The sequence below is a fragment of the Dipodomys spectabilis genome, unplaced genomic scaffold (genome assembly GCF_019054845.1).
Source record: "Dipodomys spectabilis isolate Male_0828 unplaced genomic scaffold, ASM1905484v1 ptg000002l, whole genome shotgun sequence".
In the NCBI taxonomy this organism is placed as follows: Eukaryota; Metazoa; Chordata; class Mammalia; order Rodentia; family Heteromyidae; genus Dipodomys; species Dipodomys spectabilis.
The window spans coordinates 47,471,440-47,492,665 of NW_024870679.1; the positions used below are offsets into that span (position 1 = coordinate 47,471,440).

At 42.6% G+C, this 21,226-nt stretch overlaps 1 protein-coding gene across 5 annotated transcripts in view; it reads left to right on the forward strand.

Moving 5' to 3' along the window:
* The first annotated feature begins 261 nt into the window (after positions 1 to 261).
* Positions 262 to 21,226, forward strand: part of Cap1 (cyclase associated actin cytoskeleton regulatory protein 1) — a 33,060-nt gene continuing 12,095 nt past the window's right edge. Inside the window, exons 1-3 of one of the 5 annotated variants that reach the window (XM_042684815.1) lie at positions 262 to 278; positions 19,075 to 19,199; positions 20,190 to 20,290. In XM_042684815.1, the coding sequence (XP_042540749.1) occupies positions 19,088 to 19,199; positions 20,190 to 20,290 (213 nt within the window). In that variant the 5' untranslated portion in view covers positions 262 to 278; positions 19,075 to 19,087. The other 4 variants (XM_042684800.1, XM_042684799.1, XM_042684801.1 and 1 more) reach the window with 4 other exon arrangements.

A 21,226-nucleotide genomic window follows, 5' to 3' on the forward strand; every position in this document is an offset into this window, starting at 1 on the left:
TTGCCTCGAGGGGGCCTTTCCGCCCTCAGAGACTCCCGCCCGCCACCAAGCCTTACCCAGACCCTTTCAGTGAACATGAACTGGCCTTTGCAGGAATCAAACTGACAGGAGCATCAGCCACTTATCTGTCCGCTTTCCAGGAGGAGGCGGAGCTTAGCCGGTGATTCCGGCTCCTCTTTGCAGCTGGCCTCAGGGGGCGATTTCGGTTGGGTACTGCCCGTCGAGGGGCGGGACCTGCTAGTGGACAAGCCCCTCTGGGGAGCGCTCTCGCCTAGGAGGTAGATCCCTTTCCCTTGTGACCTTTGAGCCAGCCTCGAGTCTCCTAGGTGTGGGGAGTAGGGGTGGAGTCAGGATCTCAGCGGCCTTTCTCCCAGAGTCTGAGTCTAGCCAGCCTTTTCAATCCCGCGGCTCATTTCCGGTGTGGGGGGCGGGGGAGTTACCGCGCCCAGGGAGGGCCCGGAAGTGGGTCGCGCGGAGATTGCTGGGCGGTTCTTACCGGAAGTGGAGAGCCGCTGATCGCTGAACCGAGGTGAGGCACAACTCTTAAGGTGAGGGTGTGCGGCGACCCCAGGGTCGCCTCTGGGTCCCACGGGCTCCTGGCACTGATCTTGGCCTTCTTGGCCTACTTGCGTGTGGTGTGCTCTGCGTGGGGAGGGGGTCCGGGTTGGGGCCCTTAGACTGACCCAGACTCCTGGGTGCGGTCTCTTGAGGTGGGGCCGGGGTGATCAGTGGTCCTGGGAGGCTCTGGGCTCGATTTCACTTCCCTGCCCATCAGCTGTAGTGGAGGCCTGATTTCTGCAGTGCCCTGACGGAAAGAAACCTCGGAGACCTTTAGAGTCTGAGCTGCTCTCGGTCTCGCTCCCATTGCACGGATGGGTAAATTGTTCGGGAAGAGGATAACCTGGGAGGAAAAGAATGGCCATTATTGTCCCGTCCCAGTTCTGCAAATGACTATCCCAGATACTTCCTTCGCTCGTTTCCTTGCAGCCTCTTTAACTTGGGGGGTAATTTTCTGGCCAGACAGCTTAGGTTAAAGGCACTCTGTTTGCTCGAACGTTCAACTGCTTGGAACACCTAGAGAGTTGGGTTTTTGTTGTTGTTGTTTTTTGAGTGAAGCAGGCAAGTCCAGGTATTCAGGTTGCCTCCTCTTGTTTCTAGTCTACTGCTTTTATTCTGAAAAACCAAGGTAACTTTATTGGCGATGTTGTCTATATCTGGACCTGAAATCACATGGCTCAAGTTAGGACCGGCCCTGTTGGTATCTGACAATGGTCATTTATTTAATTTTTTTAATGCCTCATTTTGGTCATCTTTTAAGTGAACTCTGCTCTCACCTCACAGAGTGAAATCCAGTGGGTAACCGAGTTTATTCTGTGCCACATTCTGGCAGAATCAGGAAATGCGGCTTGGAAACAAAACAAACTCATGGAGTTAGCAGTGTTTGCAGAGACTTTGAAGAAGTAATTATATAGGCTAAGGGCTAGTGGTAGAGTGCTTGTCAAGCATATGCAAGACCCTGGGTTCAATTCGGAGTACTACCAAAAAAAAAAAAAGTTTAACTGAGATGAGTGTTAGGGAAGAAGAGGCTACTGTGACAGTATGTACAAGGGGTTTGGAAAAAATTTGAAGGATAAAGTAAGTGCGATGAAGAAGGAATGGGAAAATTATTTAGACAGTGAACATCAGAATTGTGCCATTTGTAGCTCTTCAATAGGAATTTCTAAATGCAAATCAGAGGTGGAGGGTGGACTAGCACACTTATCATTTCCCACACTTTTATTGGGCCTTAATATGTGTGAAACATTTATTAAAGGAGGCACTTAAGTCTTTTAAGAAAAGATTTGGCCGGGCGACGGTGGCTCAAGCCTGTAATCCTAGCTACTCAGGAGGCTGAGATATGAGGATTGCGGTTCAAAGCCAGCCTGGGAAGGAAAGTCGTGAGACTCTTAACTCCAATAAACCACTAGAAAACCGGAAGTGGCGCTGTGGCTCAAGTGGTAGAATGTTCGCCTTGAGCGCAGGGACAGGGCCCAACCCCAGAGTTCAAGCTCCACGACCAACAAAAAAAAGAAAGAAAGAAAGAAAAGATTTGTTCCCATGGAGTTTACAATATGGGAGAGAGCAGAGAATTAAAGTAGGGATGGCTTACAGTGTGTACTTGTGTGAATGCAAGCCTGAGAGCATTAGAGAAATACCTGATCCAGGCTTCCAGGCAGAAATGTGAAGTTAAGTCTTCCAATATTTATTTACCTACCAAATCTAGGAAAGGGATTCCCAGGATTAAATGTACAAGGTCATGGAGACTTAGACATGTGGAAGTCTATACAACTAGTAATCTGGAATTCCAGTAATGCTTGGAGAAGTGGTGAAAAGTGTCTGCTGTGGAGAGATTTAAAGAATACTAAGGACTTTGGGTTTTTACCCTGGAATCTATGGGACATGGAGGATTCTCAGTTCCCATAGTGAAAAATAAACCTGTGTTTGGAAGTTGGAAAGCTATTGCATAGTCATGGTGTGAACTAAGAGGATGTGTAAATAGCCAGGAGGAATTGTGTTTGAGTAATGCTAAGAAGATGCTATCCAGTGAGCCAGAAGCTGGAGGATCATGCCTATAATCCTAGCTACTCAGGAGGCTGAGATCTGAGGATCCAAATTCAAAGCCTGCCTGGACAAAGTCAGTGAGACTCATCTCCAATTAACCACCAGAAAACTGGAAGTGGAACTATAGCTCAAAATGGTAGAGCACTAGCCTTAAGCAAAAGAGCTCAGGGACAGTGTCCAGGCTCTGATTTCAAACCTCATGAAAATAAAAGATGGTTTCTAAGGAACTAAATACTGGTTATTTATGGGAATGAAGAAGTAAGCTTGGGTCGTTAGCTCAGTGATAGAGCGCTTGCTTGGTATACATAAGAAATTCCAGCACCCAAGAAAAACAATCTGCTTGTTTTGCTTAGGGAACTAAGTAGTACCATTCAGATAGGTAATAAGTAATATGAGGGAGATGACATTAGAAAATGGATTTTGGACATACTTTGAGGTGTTCTTAGAATATAGCAAAGATATCTAATAAGGTTTTGGCTAGAGAAAACACAGGAGATATGAAAGCAAGAAGGCCTGTATTGTTCAGTGAATTACTTACTGGAGCCTGAAGTTCGACAGAAACAGAATGGCTTTGCCGGGGTGGGGTGGGGTGGGGTGGGGTGTGTGTGTCTGTCTGTCTGTCTGTCTGTCTGTTTGGGGATCTTGGGGGTTTGAACTCAGGCCCTGGACACTGTCCTGAGATTTTTCTGCTCAAGGCTAGTACTCTACCACTTGAGCCACAACTCTGCTCCCAAGTGGTTAATTGGAGAAAAGAGTCTCAAACAGACTTTCTTGCCCAGACTGGCTTTGAGCCATGATCCTCAGATCTCAGCCTCCTGCGATTGGCTATTGAGTTTGCAAAATGTTTTGTTTTCATCCATAGAGGTCACCTTTTCTTTTCACCTGTTTTCTTGGTTATGTATACATTTGTTATAATTATTTTTGTGACCAGAGAGCAAGCACTCTACCACTGAGCCACTTTCCCAACCCTGCCTTTTTTTTTTTTGGTCTGTTGTGGTCAGCTGAAGGCGAGCACTCTACCATTTGAGCCACAGCACCACTTCTAGTTTTCTGGTGGTTAATTGGAGATGAGAGTTTCATGGATGGGGCTGGGAAGGTGGCTCAGTGGTAGAGTGCTTGCCTAGGTTCTATTCCTCAGCACCACATAAGCAGAAAAAGCCAGAAGTGGTGCTGTGGCTTAAGTGTTTAAATCGGTAACTTTGAGCTGAAGAGCTGAGAGACAGTGCCCAGGCCCAGAGTTCAGGCCCGACAACTGCCAAAAAAAAAAAGTGTTTCATGGACTTTCTTCCTCAGGCTGGCTTTGAACTGCAATCCTCAGATCTCAGCCTCCTGAGTAGCTAGGATTACCGGCGAGATGTGACTTCCAGGGCAGGGAAGGTGGCTCAGTAGTAGACTGCTTTCTTTGCATGCCTGAGGCTCTGGGTTCAATTCCTCAGCACCACATAAGCAGAAAAAGCCGGAAGTGGCGCTGTGGCTCAAGTGGTAGAATGCTAGCTTTCAGCTGAAGAGCTCAGGGACAACGCCCAACAGAGGCCCTACCACCAAAACAAAAAAAGTGACTTCCTCCTTTCTATTTTCTGTGAGGCTTTGAGTCCAGAATTTGTTTTGCTTAAAAAAGCAAATGCAACATGTCTTTGGAAGTTGAACCCTTGAGTAGAAATTTAATGCTGCCGTTTGAAATCTGAGGATTCTTAAATTGTATTTTACCTGGTATTAGTGATTATTCCTTTGAAATATCATTTTCTTTATTTACTACTACCTTGTCATCCATACCTAATACTTGGATTTCCATAACTAGGTGGATTTTTTTTTGGGAGGGGGTCAGTGGTGGGGCCTGGGCTCTCTCCTTCAGCTCTTCAGTTCAAGGCCAGCACTCTTCCACTTGAGCCATAGCACTACTTCCAGTTTTCTGAGTGGTTAATTGGAGATAAGAGTCTCACAGACTCGGGCTGGCTTTGAACCACGATCCTTAGATCTCAGCCTCCTGAGTAGCTAGGATTACCCGTGTGAGCCACTGGCACCTGGCAATTAGATGGATTTTTAGAAGTTCTTTAAAAAGAACCTTTTTGGGGGCTGGGAAGGTGGCTCAGTGGTAGAGTGCTTGCCTTACATGCATGAGGCCCTAGGTTCGATTCCTCAGCATCACATAAACAGAAAAAAACGAAGTGGGGCTGAGGCTCAAGTGGTAGAACACTAGCCTTCAGCTGAAGAGCTGAGGGACAATGCCCAAGCCCAGAGTTCAGGCCCCACGACCGACAAAAAAAAAAAAAAAAAGAACCTTTTTGGTTAGGTGGTACAGATGACTATCTAACTTAAAATAGTATTTTGTCCAACTCATTTGAACTTCTTTTATTTTCCTAATTAGAGCAGGGTTTTTCAATCTTGGTACACTTGTTATCCTGGGCCAGATAATTCTTCACTTTGGATTGTTCTGTGTGTTGTAGGATGTTTAGCAGCATCCCTAGCCTGTACTCATTCAGTGCTGGTAGCATCCTCACCTCAGTTGTAACTTCCTCAGTTGCGACAACTAAAAATGTCTTTAAGATATTGCCAGATGTTTCCCGGAGGACAAAATTGCCTCTTTGGAGAACCACTGGATTAGAAATATAGCTTTGTTGGGTGCCAGTGGCTCACACCTGTAATCCTAGCTATTCAGGAGGCTGAGATCCTCTGATCTCAGCCAGCCTGGACCCAAATCCCCATGAGACTCTTATCTCCAACTAACCACCAGAAAATCAAGTGTAGTGGTGTGGCTCAAATTGGTAGAACACTAGCCTTGAGCAAAAAGAGCTCAAGGATAGCACCCAGGCCTTCAGTTCTAGTCTCATGACAGATCAAAAAAATAAAAACAAAGAAATAGCTATATACTTCCCTAGCTAAGTTATCCGAAAACAGACTCCACAGACATACTTAGCACAGTGCATGTATAAGCACTCAGTTATCCTACAATGAGGGAGAATCACTTGTTTTTATTGGGACAGCAAGAAATTACTGTGCTGTCAAGAAATTCCTTTGGTGTCTTTAAAGGATTTCCCTCTCCCTCCACCACTAAACTTTCTTATTAGCATATATTAATTGTACAAAAGAGTATTGTGCTATTTCCATATATTCACATAATGTACTTTGATCACATTTAATTATTCTTATTCCCCACTCAAACTCTTGCTTAATTTTTTTTGTTAACATAAATTAATTGTACATAGTGGTTTCATTGTGATAGTTATATACATGCATGGCCAAATTTGGGATGTGGTATTACTGTGGAAATTCCAGTGGTTGGCATAGAAGCAAGCTTTGTGTTAGTTGACAGCATATAAGCAGATTTCCCTCCTTGCATTGTGGATATGTAAATTTCTATTCTGTCCATTTCTATTGCTTGCATATAATCTGCTTGCTTTTAGTAGATGAGTATTATTTATTTTTAACTTTTGTATAGTCTAATTTATAGTTTATGGAGTTTAGTAGAGTTTTTGTTTGTTTGTTTTTGGTCATTATTGTGGCCTGAACTTTGGGCCTGGGCACTGACCCTCAGCTCTTCAGCTCAAAGCGAGCATTCTACCACTTGAGCCACAGCACCACTCCAGAATTTTTCTGCTTATGTGGTGCTGAGGAATCGAACCCAGGACCTCATGCATGCAAGGCAAACACTCTACACCTGAGCCACCTTCCCAGCCCATATATAGAGTTTATTATAGAGTTTATTTTAGCTAATCAACTTGCCATAGATTCATTGTCTTTAATTGCAGCTACATGACTTCATTATGATATACCATCATGTAAACCTAAAAAAAAAAAAAAGCTGAAATCAAAGCCCCCAAAATATTCCTCTGCTTTAATGCAGCTTTGTTTGTCTTGTATTACCAGACATGTTGTGCTAAACTTTTCCATTTGGCTGGAAAAATAGCTGAAATGTTTAATGGAAGGAATGAGTAGGCTCGCTGTTTTTGTTTTGAGGTTTTGTTTTTGTTTTTGTATTTTCTTTCAGAAGCCATTAAAACTGCTATATTTAAGTTAATTATAGTCTTGTAATCACAGATCTTTTCATACCTCTAGTTGTGACTGAATCATAGCTAAGGACAAATGTCATCCTTGAGTCTATCTTTACATATGAGAGTAGATAATGCTGTTCTATTGAATCAACTATCCATGCTAAAAGCAATTGCTATAGTTGTTCCTTATGCAGTATAAAGCATGGAGAATGTTCAGTGCAGTTAGCCTTCCCAATAATCTTTTTGAATTTAGGGAAGAGGGGAGCCTATGGCCACAAAAAGTTATCTGTTTGCTCTAGACTGTTTAAATAGCTAGTTCCCAAGTCTGACTTCAGCTTGTACATTATTCACTTTACTCACTCTTGGAGTTTCAGATAGAAGACTGTGTGTAAGCCAGGAACAGGAGACAAGCACAGATACTGTGTTGGATTCCTTTCCTCCCTAGAAGATAGGTTTTTCTTTCTCTTTTAATCTAAATCTCAGGTGGCAGTGACTTAGACACTAAATGTCATTGGTTTTATCAGTGAAACCAAATGCTTAGGGAAGAACAGTGGCTCCTGATTTGGGTTAGATTTAGATGACATCTTTACTGGGGCAAAGTAATATCTATTCTGTGAGAGACAGAGACAGAGAATGTGTGGAGGGGAGGGGTATGGGTGTGGGTATGGGTGTGGGTGTATGTCCTGGGGTTTGAGCTCAGGGCTTGGGTGCTGTCCTTAAGCTCTTTTTGCTCCAGGCTAGCACTCTACCATTTGAACTACAACTGCACTTCTGGCTTTTTGTAGGTAAGAGTCACAGTTTCCTGCCCAAGCTGGCTTTAAACTGCAGTCCTTAGATTTCAGCCTGCTAAGTAGTTCGGATTACACAAATAAGCCACTGGCACCCAGCTGTGATGTCTATTCTTAATAGTTTTTGGGTTAAACCAGCCAATATGTATTTCCTGTTAGCATGTTTAAGTTTTTGCTCTGTGACATGTTAAGAATCTAGTAATGGCGGGGCGTCTGTGGCTCATGCCTGTAATCCTAGCTATTCAGGATGCTGAGATATGAGGATCACGGTTTAAAGCCAGCCCGAGCTGGAAACTCCGTGAGATTGTTATCTTCAATAAACCACTCAGAAAACCAGAAGTGGTGCTGTGGCTCAAGTGGTAAGAGTGCTCGCCTTGAGCTGAAGAGCTGAGGGATAGTGCCTAGGCCCAGAATTCAAGTCCTATGACTGACCAAAAAAAAAAAAAGAACCTAGTAATGAGGAGTTCTATATTGTTAGGGATGGAACTAATATGTACCTAATGATAGCTTGGAAGAGATGGTTTATTTGCCTTTTTTTTTTTTTTGTCCTGTGGCTTGAACTCAGGGCCTGGGCACTGTCCCTGAGCTGCTTTTGTTCAAGGTGAGCACTCTGCTACTTGAGCCACAGTGCCACTTCCGGCTTTTTCTGTTTCTGTGGTACTGAGGAATCAAACCCAGGGCTTCATTCCTGCTAGGCAAGCACTCTACTACTAAGCCACATTACCAGCCTCTGCCCTAATTTTTTTTTTCTTTCATTAAGTAAATTTTTTTATCTTAAAGTTTGAAAAATGGGAAAAAAAATTTTTTTTGGGGGGGGGGTCCAGTCGTGGGGCCTGAACGCTGGGCCTGGGCGCTGTCCCTCAGCTCTTCAGCTCAAGGCTAGCACTCTACCACTTGCCACAGCGCCACTTCTGGCTTTTTTTCTTTTTGCTTATGTGGTGCTAGGGAATCGAACCCAGGGCCTCATGCATGCAAGGCAAGCACTATACCACTGAGCCACCTTCCCAGCCCCTGGGAAAATTCTTTAAAAAATCCTATCCCCCAAATGTGATACATTCTATATATTTTGTGTTCTAAGTCTGCTTCCACAGTGCATTTAGTTACTCTTCATCAGAAGTGTAAGATACATAAACCTGTAGATAGGTAGATAGATGACTAACTTTGTAGTGGACCTCTTCATGTCAATCAGTGTTCCACATTAGGTTTTAATCTCAGGAACGGGGTCTGGGAAGGTGGCCCAGTGGTAGAGTGCTTATCTCACATGCATGAGCCCCTGGGTTCACTCCCTCAGTACCACATAAACAGAAGAAGCCGGAAGTGGTGCTGTGGTTCAAGTGGTAGAATGCTAGCCTTGAAATGAAGCCCAGAGTTCAAGCCCCACAACCGATCCCCCTCTCCCCCCCAAAAAAAAATCTTCCCCCCCAAATCTTAGGAACAGGATTACAAAGTCAAGCCCAAGAAAAGCATTTTAGAGCAGATCATAGTATATAGGCTGCTTTATATGGTGCTTTCTTTTCAATTATACGTGAGTGATTACTTAGACGAACAGCTATGAAAGAAAGAAAACTTTTAAACTAATAGATTTCTGTTTAGGTGGAATTTCTTACCACTGTTGACATGTGATGAGAGCTGAAAAGGTAGTCCAGTTCCATTAACTTAAGAATGAATTCTTGAATAGGAAAAAGGGACTTGGATTGAGTTGTTAGAATGATGAGAATGAAAGGCTAGGACTGTAATTCAAGGATAGAATTCAAGGCCTGAGTTTGAGTCCTACCACCTCCAATATGTTTTTTTTTTGTTGTTGTTGTTTTTTTGGGTCCCGTCGTGGGGCCTGAACTCTGGGCCTGGGCACTGTCCCTCAGCTCTTCAGCTCAAGGCTAGCACTCTATCACTTGAGTCATAGCACCACTTCCTGCTTTTTTCTTTTTGTCTGTGTGGTGCTGAGGAATCAAACCCAGGGCCTCAGGGATGCAAGGCAAGCGCTCTACCACTGAGCCACCTTCCCAGTCCCGTGTGTGTGTGTGTGTGTGTGTGTGTGTGTGTGTGTGTGCGTGCGTGTGTGTGCGTGCGTGCGTGTGTGTGTGTGTGCGCGCGTGCGCGCGTGCCATTACTGGGGCTTGAACTCAGAGCCTCAAGCGCTTACTGAGCTTTTTCTGCTCAACACTGAGACTACCACTTGAGCCGTGCCTCCACTTCTGGCTTGTTTGTTATCAACATGATCTATGGGTACCTGGCAGAAAAAATTTTTAATTAAAAAAATAGAATGATGAGAATTAAACACACATACACATTTCAAACCACAAAATAATTTCTGGAGAATCAAGCACATAATTTCCTTTTGCTCTCAGGATGACTTGCAAACATTATCTTTGGTCTTGATCCTTTCCCAGGCTTTATTTCTGAATACTGCTGGCTATTTTCATTTAAAAAGCTTCATCTTCTCTTCAAACTCAGTATATCCAAAACTGACTTAATCTTTTTGCCCTAACTAGAACATGCTAGAACCTATGCCTGCCTATAATGTTGTCATTCTCTAAAGGCAACTGTGAACTCATCTTTATTTCCCTTCTCTGAATACTACTGTGCTCTCAGTACCACACAGTTATACTTATTCTCCATTTAACTCACACTTGTTTTGTATGACCTCTAAGGGCAGAACTAAGATCAGTGGGTGGAAGTTGCAGGGAAGCAGATTTGCCTCCATATATGGAAGAGCTTTTTAATACTTTGAGCTGTCTGAATGGAATGGGCTGTCTCAAAAATCTCAGGTTCTCCATTGCTTAAGGTGTTTGATCAGATAATGCCCCAGTGAATTGCCCAGAATATTGTAAGGACTATTCTATTACCAGATTTTCTTAGATGATTTTAAAAGCACTTCTAATGAAGAAACTGATTCAATAGAAGGTAGAGCAGGGAAGCTATTTTATCTTTTTTGTTTTGTTTTGTTTTTGCCAGTCCTGGGGCTTGAATTCAAGGCCTGGATGCTGTCCCTGAGCTTCTTTGCTGATGGCTAATACTCTACCACTTTAACCACAGCTCTACTTCCAGCTTTTTCAGTGATTAGTTGGAGATGAGAGTCTCACAGAATTTTCTGTCTAGGCTGGCTTCAGACTTTGATCCTTAGATCTCAGTCTCCTGAGTAGCTAGGATTACAGATAGGAGCCAGCAGCACCCAGCTCATCCTTCTGTCATATTCTACATGGCATTTCATTTAGGTGATGGTCACTTACTTGCCTAAAGGGAATTATTTGTAGGTTAATTGATAATTTTCATTGTGTGTGTGTGTGTGTGTGTGTGTGTGTGTGTGTGTGTGTGTGTTTCTCCCCCATCAATCCTGGGGCTTGAACTCAGGGCTTGGGCACTGTCACTGAGCTTCTTTTGTTCAAGGCTAGCACTCTACCACTTGAGCCACAGTGCTATTTCTGGCTTTTTCTGCTTATGTGGTACTGAGGAATCCAACCCAGGGCTTCATTCCTGCTAGGCAAGCACTCTACCACTAAGCCACATTTCTAGCCCATGCAATAGCCTTTTTATTTTATGGCTCTATGAGTAGTAACTCTTAGCTCATCATGACAGCTCACTTGTCTCCTCAAAGTAAACTACTTACAGTCTACCTTCATTTCTTCAGGGAAGAATCATTTATTCTGTATAATTGATAACCCACAGCTACAGCATTTTACAAAGAAAAATCTAATATATTGGCTGGTACTTTATTCCAACTGAAGTTAGATAATTAGAAAACTGATAAAAACATAGTTTCCTGTAGTCCATCGATGTTAGATTTTGCTGGCCTTCTCAATAGGAATGACCATGTATCTTCCTTGCTTTTTTTTAAAGTAGCCATTACAGTGCTAATCACTGATTTTTATGAGCGTCTTCTGTATTCCTTGTTCTATATGCTAGGAGGTAGGAGGTAGAGTGAGTGCAGGCAGAATCAATGAATACCCACCTCCTGGAACCTACATTCCTGAAGCTTTTATGATTGTTTAGGTAAGAATTTGTACATTCATTGAAGGTTTCAGACAGCTCTTGGCAGTTAACAATTAGAAATAGCGACAAACAAGATTCTACAGAGCTAGTTTTCTGCTCTGATCTATATTCTTGGGGAAAATCCTTATTTGAAACAAATATGTGTCATTTATCCTGAAAATACATGATTTTTTTTCAATGCGATTGGGAAGAAACTAATTTATAGAGAGAATTGAAAGTAGGGAAATTTAAAGGCTTCTCATAGTAATATAACTTAAAGAGATAAGAAGGTAACTTTGACCCCACAGTGCTGTGTTTAGCAAACAACTGATAAACCACATAGTCACTTAATTGCTTAAAAGCTGTGTGGACTGGTAGGAAGAGCCCAACTTCATAGTACTTGTGCTTAAGGCCTAGGTTCTCCACTACATTGGTTGCCCTCCAGCAAGATTTTTAACTTCTATTAATGACAGTTTCTTCATTCTGAAAATGGGAATCGGACTGGAGGCATGGTTCAAGTGGAAGCACTCCAGTTGAGCCCTGAGGCCCCGAGTTGAAGCCTGATACTGCCAAAAGTAAAAAGTAAAATAATAAAAACAGAACCAACATCTGCATAACACACCTCAAGAATTATTTTAAGAGTCGGGCGCCAGTGGCTCACACCTGTAATCATAGCTACTCAGGAGGCTGAGATCTGATAGCAGTTCAAAGCCAGCCCGGGAAGGAAAGTCCGTGAGACTGTTATCTCCAATAAACCACTCAAAAACCGGAAGTGGCGCTGTGACTCAAGTGGTAGAGCGCTCTCCTTGAGACGAAGAGCTGAGGGATAGCACCCAGGCCCAGAGTTCAAGCCCCACAACTGACAAAAAAAAAAAAAGAATTATTTAAAGGTTCAAAAGAAGCAGCAGGTTGAGATGGGACTGGGCGGTACATGCAAAACCCTGGTTCAAAGGGAAAAGTAAGAAGCAACAGACTAATGAAGTAAAGCATAGCTTTGTAAGATCATTGTTTTTAAATTAATACTATAGGGCTGGGAATGTGGCTTAGCGGTACAGTGCTTGCCTAGCATGCATGAAGCCCTGGGTTTGATTCCTCAGTATCACATAAACAGAAAAAGTTGGTTTTTTTTTTTGTTTTTGTTTTCCAGTCATGGGGCCTGAACTCTGGGCCTGGGCACTGTCCTTCAGCTCTTCAGCTCAAGGCTAGCGCTCTACCACTGGAGCCAAGCACCACTTCCAGCTTTTTCTGCTTATGTGGTGCTGAGGAATCGAATCCAGGGCCTCATGCATTCAAGGCAAGCACTCTACCACTGAGCCACCTTCCCAGCCCCCAAAAAAGTTGGAAGTGGCCTTGTAACTCAAGTGGTAGAGTGCTAGCCTTGAGCAAAAGCAGCTCAGGGACAGTGCCCAGCCCCTGAATTCAAGCCCCAGGACTGGCAAAAATAATAATAATACATTTTCTAATAAAAAGATTATTTTCCCTATCTTCCTGAGAAGATGAAAGTATTCTAAGGATCTGTAAAAGCAGATAGGTGAAAATTAGAAAATAAGGGCAACAGATACTTCCTTACGGGATTGACAGAAAATAGATAGCCAGACTTGGGTTGAAGTGTTATCAATTAGAAATGATAAAGCTAGGCGCTGCTGGTTCATCTGTGATCTGAGGGTCACAGTTCAAAGCCAGCCTGGGCAGGAAAGTCCATGAGACTTTTAGCTCCAGTTAGCCACCAGAAAACCAGATGGTGCTGTGGCTCAAGTGGTTGAGCGTTGGCCTTGAGCTGAAGAGCCCAGGGACAACAACCAGGCCCAGTGTTCAAGCTCTACTACCAACAAAAACAAAACAAAAAAAGAAATGATAAAGGCTCATTTATATACATGCATAATGTTAGGTCTGCCGGAGAAAACAGCCCCTACCTCTGGGTCATTTCCTGACTCTCAAGTCAGGTGATTGACAGTCTGGTGATTACTAGTTTCAGGCAGGTAAAGTGTGTGTGTGGGGGGGCGGTGGGGGTGGGGGTGGCAGGGTGGCGCTATTCTCCTGGGTAGACCTAATACATAAATTCATCCTAATTACCCATTCATCCAATCCAAAGATCCGTACTAACCTCTACTTTAGTGCCTACTACATTTAGAGTACTGCAATTACAAAGGCAAGACAAGATCCCTGCCCTAGGATGGCAAATTGCCTGTTGACTATAAATTATTTTAAACCTCTGATGTGGTAGAGACCACTGCACTTTGTCATAGAAGCGCATACTGGAGTTGCCTCTTGGGGAGGTGATATCTTAGCTGAGGACTATACGAGTTCAAGAGGAAATGGTGCTGTGGCTCAAGCGGTAGAGTGCTCGCCTTTAGGAGCTCAGGGACAGTGCCCAAGCCCAGAATTCAAGCCCCACGACCAACCAAAAAAAGAAAAAATTTCAGAAAAAAAACCCCATGAATATATGAAATGCTTTACCAAATCTATGAAATGCTTTACTGGGCGCTGGTTGCTCACACCTGTAATCCTAGCTACTCAGGAGGCTGAGATCTGAGGATCGTGGTTCAAAGCCAGCCCAGGCAGGAAAGCCTGTGAGACTCTTATCTCCAATAAACCACTTGAAAATCAGAAGTGGCACTGTAGCTCAAGTGGTAGAACGCTCGCCTTGAGCTGAAGAGCACTGGGACAGCGCCCAGGCCCAGAGTTCAAGTCCCAGGACCAACAAAAAAATAAAATAAAATAAGAGTTCCAGAGATGGGGCAGATTGCCACTCAGCAGGCTCAGAAGTATGAGAAAGCATAACTCTTTCTGGAATATGCAAGTAGGTCCTGGGTTTCTTTAGGGAAAGGTACAGTAAGAATTAAAATGGGACAGGGGCTTAGGAAATAAGAGAGGGGGTTATGGAAACCCTTCTTTGGACTTTACTCTGAACTCTGTGGGAAGTATTTAACAGTATCAAATAAAAGAATATCTTAAGTGCTAGTAGCTCATGCTACTGAGAAAGCTGAAATCTAAGGATCAAGATTCAAAGCCAGCCCAGGCAGGAAGATCCCATGAGATTCTCATCTCCAAAAAAAGCAGAAGTGAGCCATGGTTCAAAGTGGTAGAGCACTATCCTTGAGCAAAAGGAGCTCAGGGACAGCACCCAGGCCCTGAGTTCAAGTCCTGTGACCTACCCCCCCCCCAAAAAAAATCTTAATCATATTGACATTTGAGACAGATCACTGGCAATAATATGAAGAATGGGCAAAGACAGATGTATTATTGAAATTAACGAACACTAGTTGGGAAGTTTTTGTAGTAACCTATGCAAAGTTTTATTACCTGTTTTGTTTTTTTTTTTTAATGTCAGGATAGTGGCAAGGGGTATCTATTTGTATGATATGCAAAATAGAGCCACAGTGCATGTTCTCTTTGATATGAGGAAATTAGATCTAAAATGTACTGGGATATGATAAATTATGCAGGATTGTAGTTACTCAAACACAGTGAGACCAAAAGAGGATACTCTGGGTAGAAACACTAAGTTGCAGTGCCTTAGTGCTTCTTCATATTTATATAAAATAATATACGTAACTGAAGATAGGAAAATGAGACTTTTTTTTTCTTAGTTGTTTACTTTTGGATGATTCTGTCTTTATCTTATGTATGGCGTATTCTAGAGTACATCTTCAGAAGGTTTGGGAGAGGAGGGAAAAAGTGCAGCAGTGGAGTTCACTAGACATTGATGAAAGTAAACTATACAGCTTGTGGGTGGAGACCAGAGTGAGGGACTGGGAAAGAATGAGGGAATAGAAGACACTGTATGAAAGGAAATATATTCCTTGCCTGACGCATGTAATTTTAACACCTTTGTATATCACCTCTTATAATAAGAATAAATTAATTAAAAAAAATCAAGCCGTAGATTTTGATGACTAGATGATGGTCAAGGAGCTTGAACTCTGGGCCTGGGGGGTTCAGCTCAAAGCCAGTGCTCTGCCTGGAGCCAAGCGCCACTTCCGGTTTTCTGGTGGTTTATTGGAGATAAAAGTCTCACAGACTTTTCTGCCTGGGCTGGCTTTGAACCGTGATCCTCAGATCTCAGCCTCCTGAGTAGCTAGGATTACAGGTGTGAGCCACTGGCGCCCAGCAACTTTTTAAATTTTTATGGAATCTTTACTGCCAAGTACTTCTACTTGGATTTATTTTTCCTCTCACCCCCTGGATTTTGTATTTCATTCTCTACATTACGTAGATAAGGAAACTAAGGCTTAGAAAGTTTGATAACACCCATCTCTGATTTTTCTGAAAACCACTCTTATTTATGGTTACTCTATTGCCTAGTGGTTTCCAGGTTATTCGTTTGGCTAATTATGAGATTGCAGGCTGTTCTATACCACTAGGATGGTGGGGTTAGATTATGAGGAATGTTGTTAGTAAGAGGAGTTCTGTTTTAGACATTTTAATTTAAGGTGCTTTGGGGACAATAAGGGAGAGATGTCTAAATAAAATGATGTGAAGAGTGAAGAGATGTCAAGTAAAAACTTGATTCAGGATTCTGAATTCTTGCTGGGTGCTGGTGGTTGAGATCTAAGGATCACGGTTCAAAGCCAGCCCAGGCAGGAAAGTCTGTGAAACACTTATCTCCAATAAACGTCTCAGAAAACCGGAAGTGGTGCTCTGGCTCAAGGGGTACAGTGCTCGCCTTGAGCTGAAGAGCTGAGGGACAGCGCCCAGACCCAGAGTTCAAGCCCCACGACCGACAAAAAAAAAAAGAGATTCAGAATTCTGGAAGAATAGTTTGAGCTGGATATGCTCCTTCAGGAGTCTCTAGACTATAAGTGGTTGCAGTGGTACCATCTGAAAATGGGCTGGGTGTTACTGCAGTAATGGTAGCTGAATCTTGGGAGGAGTGAACTTCATTGCCTAAAGAGTATGTGTATGTGTGTAGAGGGTGAGAAAGAGGTGTGTCTTTCACCACTGAGCCACCTTCCCAGCCCCAGAGGTGTGTCTTTCAGTACATTCTTTCCAATGATATATCCAATCTCATTCTACCTTCACCACAAAACAAAAGGACAGGTTTTGTTCTGTATTTGGTTTGAGATAGAATGACACTAACCATCAATAGCAGCTGTATACGTCCCTCATTCTGCTTAATTCAGACCTCAGAACTGTAGCTTGTTTAGTAGTGAGAGTCTATAAGCACAAGTGAAATGTAAGATTGGTAAGCCAGGGATGATGGAACATCTATAAATAGAAGGTGGAGATGGAGATTGCAATCCCAAGTCCAGTTCAAGCAAAAAGCACAAAAACCTATCCAAAAAATTATTGACGCAAAAAATTGTTGGGGGGTGTATGGTTCAAGTGGTAGAGCAAGTGGTAGAGCCTAGCAAGCACAAGCCCTTGAATTCAAGCCTTAGTACCACCACCAAAAAACAAAACAAAAACAGGTAAGTGTTCAGAACCCTGGCAACTTACACAACCTGTACAACTTGTATTGCCATACAACACTGGTCTTAATTGTGTATGAAGGAACACATTTTGTAACAGAACTGGGTATCTATACATCATGAAAGGTAACTATATCACTTGCCTTCCCCCTTGGATTTTTTGGAGTCTGTTTCTGATCAGTTCCCAGAATGAAACATGGCAGCAATGTGGATACTAATAATGATCCTACATAACATAAGGGAAGGCTTCTCTATTTTTGTGAGTGAGTCCATAGGCCTAAAGGCTGCTGCTGCTTACTTCCATTCAAGGGAATAGGAAAGCTGATTGAGTTCTTATTCTTGTATTTTTCTTGAATGCTTAAAATTTTTTATTGTTATTATAAATATTAGATTTTTTTTTTTTTTTTTTTTTGGCCAGTCCTGGGGCTTGAACTCAGGGCCTGGGCACTGTCCCTGAGAGCTAGCACTCTACAACTTGAGCCATAGTGCTACTTCCAGCCTTTTCTGTTTATGTGGTACTGAACAATTGAACCCAGGGCTTCATGCATGCTAGGCAAGCACTGTACCACTAAGCCACATTCCCAATCCGATATTAGATACTTTTTTTTTTTGGCCAGTCCTGGGGCCTGAACTCTGGGCCTTCGTGCTGTCCCTCAGCTCTTCAGCTCAAAGATAGTGCTTTACCACTTGAGTCACACTTCCAGCTTTTTCTGCTTATGTAGTGCTGAGGAATCAAACCCAGGGCCTCATGCATGCAAGGCAAGCACTCTACCACTGAGCCACCTTCCTAGCCCCAAATATTAGGTACACTTAATACGTTTTTTGCTGTACTGAGGATAGAACTTAAAGCCTTGTGCTTGAGCCACAGCTCCAGTCCCTTTTTATGGATTCTAAATGGAATCTAATCCAAGGCTTTCAGTTATAATAAGTGATTTTTATAAATCACTCATTGCTCATACTTTATGTAGATGCATATTGGTAACATTTTACACCTGTATGTATAGTATTAATAGCTTTCAGAACTCCCTGTGGAATTTTCAAGTGCTATATACTTTTGGTTCGTTAACTTTAAATACTAATTGACCACCTACCACCTATCAGGTAGAGGTCTACATAGTAGAGTAGAACAAGAAATAGATTAGATAAGGTCCTTTTCTCTCAAGCTTACTTTTCTTTAGGACTTTATACATTGAATGCAGTTCAGATGAATTAGTACTTGAGAAAGATCTGTAACAACCCCTTTAGGATATATCTGGTCTCCTTCTAGTCTTCTGGGTGTTTAGGTCCTACCCATCCTCATTTGAAGTATGGCTCAGGTGGCAGCTTCTCCAAGATGTCCTTATCTGATCCTTCCAGCAGATATACTCTTCCCCTTTCTGAAACTGCATGCCATTATCTGCAGCTTTCTTAGATCACTTTAAACTTTTCCTCTTTTATGTTATAGGTGGTGTGTGTAAGTTGTTGGTGTGTAAGCGTTGCCCCTTCTCTCCCATTAGACTATAAATAATTGAGGTCAGGGCAGGGTAAGTAACCTATTTATTTTGCTTTGAGGCTTCCTATTGCAGGCAAGTTGGGCTGGGAAGAACCAAAATGAACTTAAAGCCAGACTTGAATTAAGTACTGAATTCTCTGTTAACTATAGGCAATTATTTAATGTCATTGAAATTAAGTTTTTTATCTTAAAGAATATATTCAGGGCTGGGAAGGTGGCTCAGTGGTAGAGCGCTTGCCTTGCATGCATGAGGCCCTGGGTTCGATTCTTCAGCACCACATAAGCAGAAAAAAAAAAAGCTGGAAGTGGCACTGTGGCTCAAGTGGTAGAGTGCTAGCATTGAGCTGAAGAGCTGAGGGACCGCGCCCAGGCCCAGAGTTCAGGCCCATGACCGGACCCTTCTTCCCCCCCAAAAAAATATATTCATGGGATGGTATATAGCTCAGTGATAGAGAGCTTGGTTAGCATTCATGAAGATGCAGGGTCTATTTTGTATCACTGAAAAACAAATGTCATTATCTTTGATTCCTGAATAGTTGGAAGAAATTTCTGACTAGAGTTTGTAAATTCTAAATTCCTACACAAATATTTGTTAGTGTGTAATAAATGTTCAGTAAGTATTTGTATAAGATTTGCTTTAGTGAACACCTTTTCCTGAGTAGATCTTTGGTTTAATGAGATCTGTATGATTTTGCAAATTAGCTAGACTACTTTTCCATTTTATTTTATTATTAAATTCTGTTCCACAGAATTGGCATCCTCTCTAGTCCTATGTAGGTGTTGTGTGTAATATTAAAATAGCAAATAACATTTGATCTGTTCAGCAGGTGGTACATAATGGCTGATATGCAAAATCTTGTAGAAAGACTGGAGAGGGCAGTGGGCCGCCTGGAAGCAGTATCCCATACCTCTGACATGCACCGTGGGTATGGAGACAATCCTTCAAAAGGTAAGCAGTCCATAGCCCAATAATGCCTATAGAGTGTCTTGGCCTTATTTCCTTTTCTTTTGTCAGTTGTGGGGCTTGAACTCTGGGTCTGGGCGCTGTCCCTGAGCTCTTCAGCTCAAGCTAGTGTTCTACCACTTGAGCGAGCACCACTTCCAGTTTTCTGGTAGTTAATTGGAGATTAGTCTCATGGTCTTTTTCTGCCCAGGCTGGCTTTGAACCACGATCCTCAGATCTCGGCCTCCTGAGTAGCTAGGATTACAGGCGTGAGCTACTGGCACCTGGCTTGGCCTTTTTCTTTAATCATGGTGAAGTTTCTCTTTTGGAGCTGGGTTCCAGCTCCAAAACAGATAAAAAAGAAACAGAACAGATAAGGAAGTGACTTGCACAGAGAGGCCTGCGGGTAAGTTATTTTAACACAAGAACTTCCTGTTGTGTGATATTTCCTGTTCTGAAATTTTCCAGTTGAAGTCAAGTGACAAGTTAGAATTTCCTTTCCTAATGACTGACAAGATAGCCATTTTGTAAATGTATTAATCAAAACATAAAATGTTAGAACTAAAAGGAATCTTGGAGGATCAATGGAAATTAAGCTCAGTGGGGAAAAAAAGGTCATATAACCAGTTAGTGTTGGTATTAGAAGTAGACCCTGGTGTCCATTATTCTGGGTGCTGTATTTCCTTGCCTCCCATTTTTACATGGAAGTGTACTTTAAAGACATTGTCCAGGCTGGGAATGTGGCTTAGTGGTAGAGTGCTTGCCTAGCATGCATGAAGCCCTAGGTTCAATTCTTCAGTACCACAAAAACAGAAAAAGCCAAAAGTGGCACTGTGGCCCAAGTGGTAGAGTGCTATCCTTGAGCAAAAGAAGCTCAGGGACAGTGCCCAGGCCCTGAGGTTAAGCCCCAGGACTGGCACCAAATAAAAAAAGAAGATTGTCCTGTGCATGACTGCTTTTTTTGTTTTTTGTTTTCCTTCTGATGTGCCTCGTTAGGAACAGCTCCATATGTGCAAGCCTTTGACTCCCTGCTTGCTGGTCCTGTGGCAGAGTACTTGAAGATCAGTAAAGAGATCGGAGGAGATGTGCAGAAACATGTAAGTTGCTGCTTCCTGCTTCTAAGGACTGAGGGCTTTCTTCAGTCCCATTTATTCTTGATTAAAAACCTTTTTAAGAGGTTTCTGACTTTTTTGCTCTACCTACACTGCACTAAGGAGCACAATCAGGGCATAAAAATGGGTCTTTGTGAAGTGAGACTGTGGCTTAGTGGTAGAGTGCTTGCCTGGCACGCATGAAACCCTGAGTTTGATTTCTCAGTACCACATAAACAGAAAAGGCCGGAAATGGTACTGTGGCTCACATGGTAGAGTGCTAGCCTTGAGCACAAAAAGGCTCAGGGACAGTGCCCAGGCCCTGAGTTTTTGCCCTGACTGGCAAAAAAGGTGGGGGAGTCTTTGTTTTTCTAGGTCCCCTGCTTTTATTATATCCTATATGTGATTCTTTTATGCAAAAAATAAGGCTGTCAAACATCTTAGTGGTAAAGAATATGCTACTAGTTTGATCCCAACATCTTATATAACCAAGCCAAGGGTGGCTTATTGAAAGGAATCATTATCATTGCTTAACATTTATAAAATTTGGCTTGATAGTTATTAACTATGCTAATAGGGATTATTTTCACACTTAGCCCACTGCAATATGAAGTAGGCAGTGACAGGTGCCTGTCCACCCACCTCCCTTCATGCACTGCCTCTTACATTGTCACCATGACCAAATTCTAGTTAGAGGTTACTAAATTTATTTAATAATCTACATGATCCAGCATTTGAGAAATAGCTGTAATCTAAAAAAGTGAAATACGTTGAGAATTTTAGGCCTAAATTTCGACTTTTGCCTTTACTTCTAGTGTTACAGAAAACCAGTTTGTTGTTGTGGATAGGAAATTAGACTTTTCTGTGCATGTCTAAAACACTTCATGTTGATGTAGTTCTAGGGTAGCACTTGCCTAGCATGTATAAGGCTCTGTATTCCAA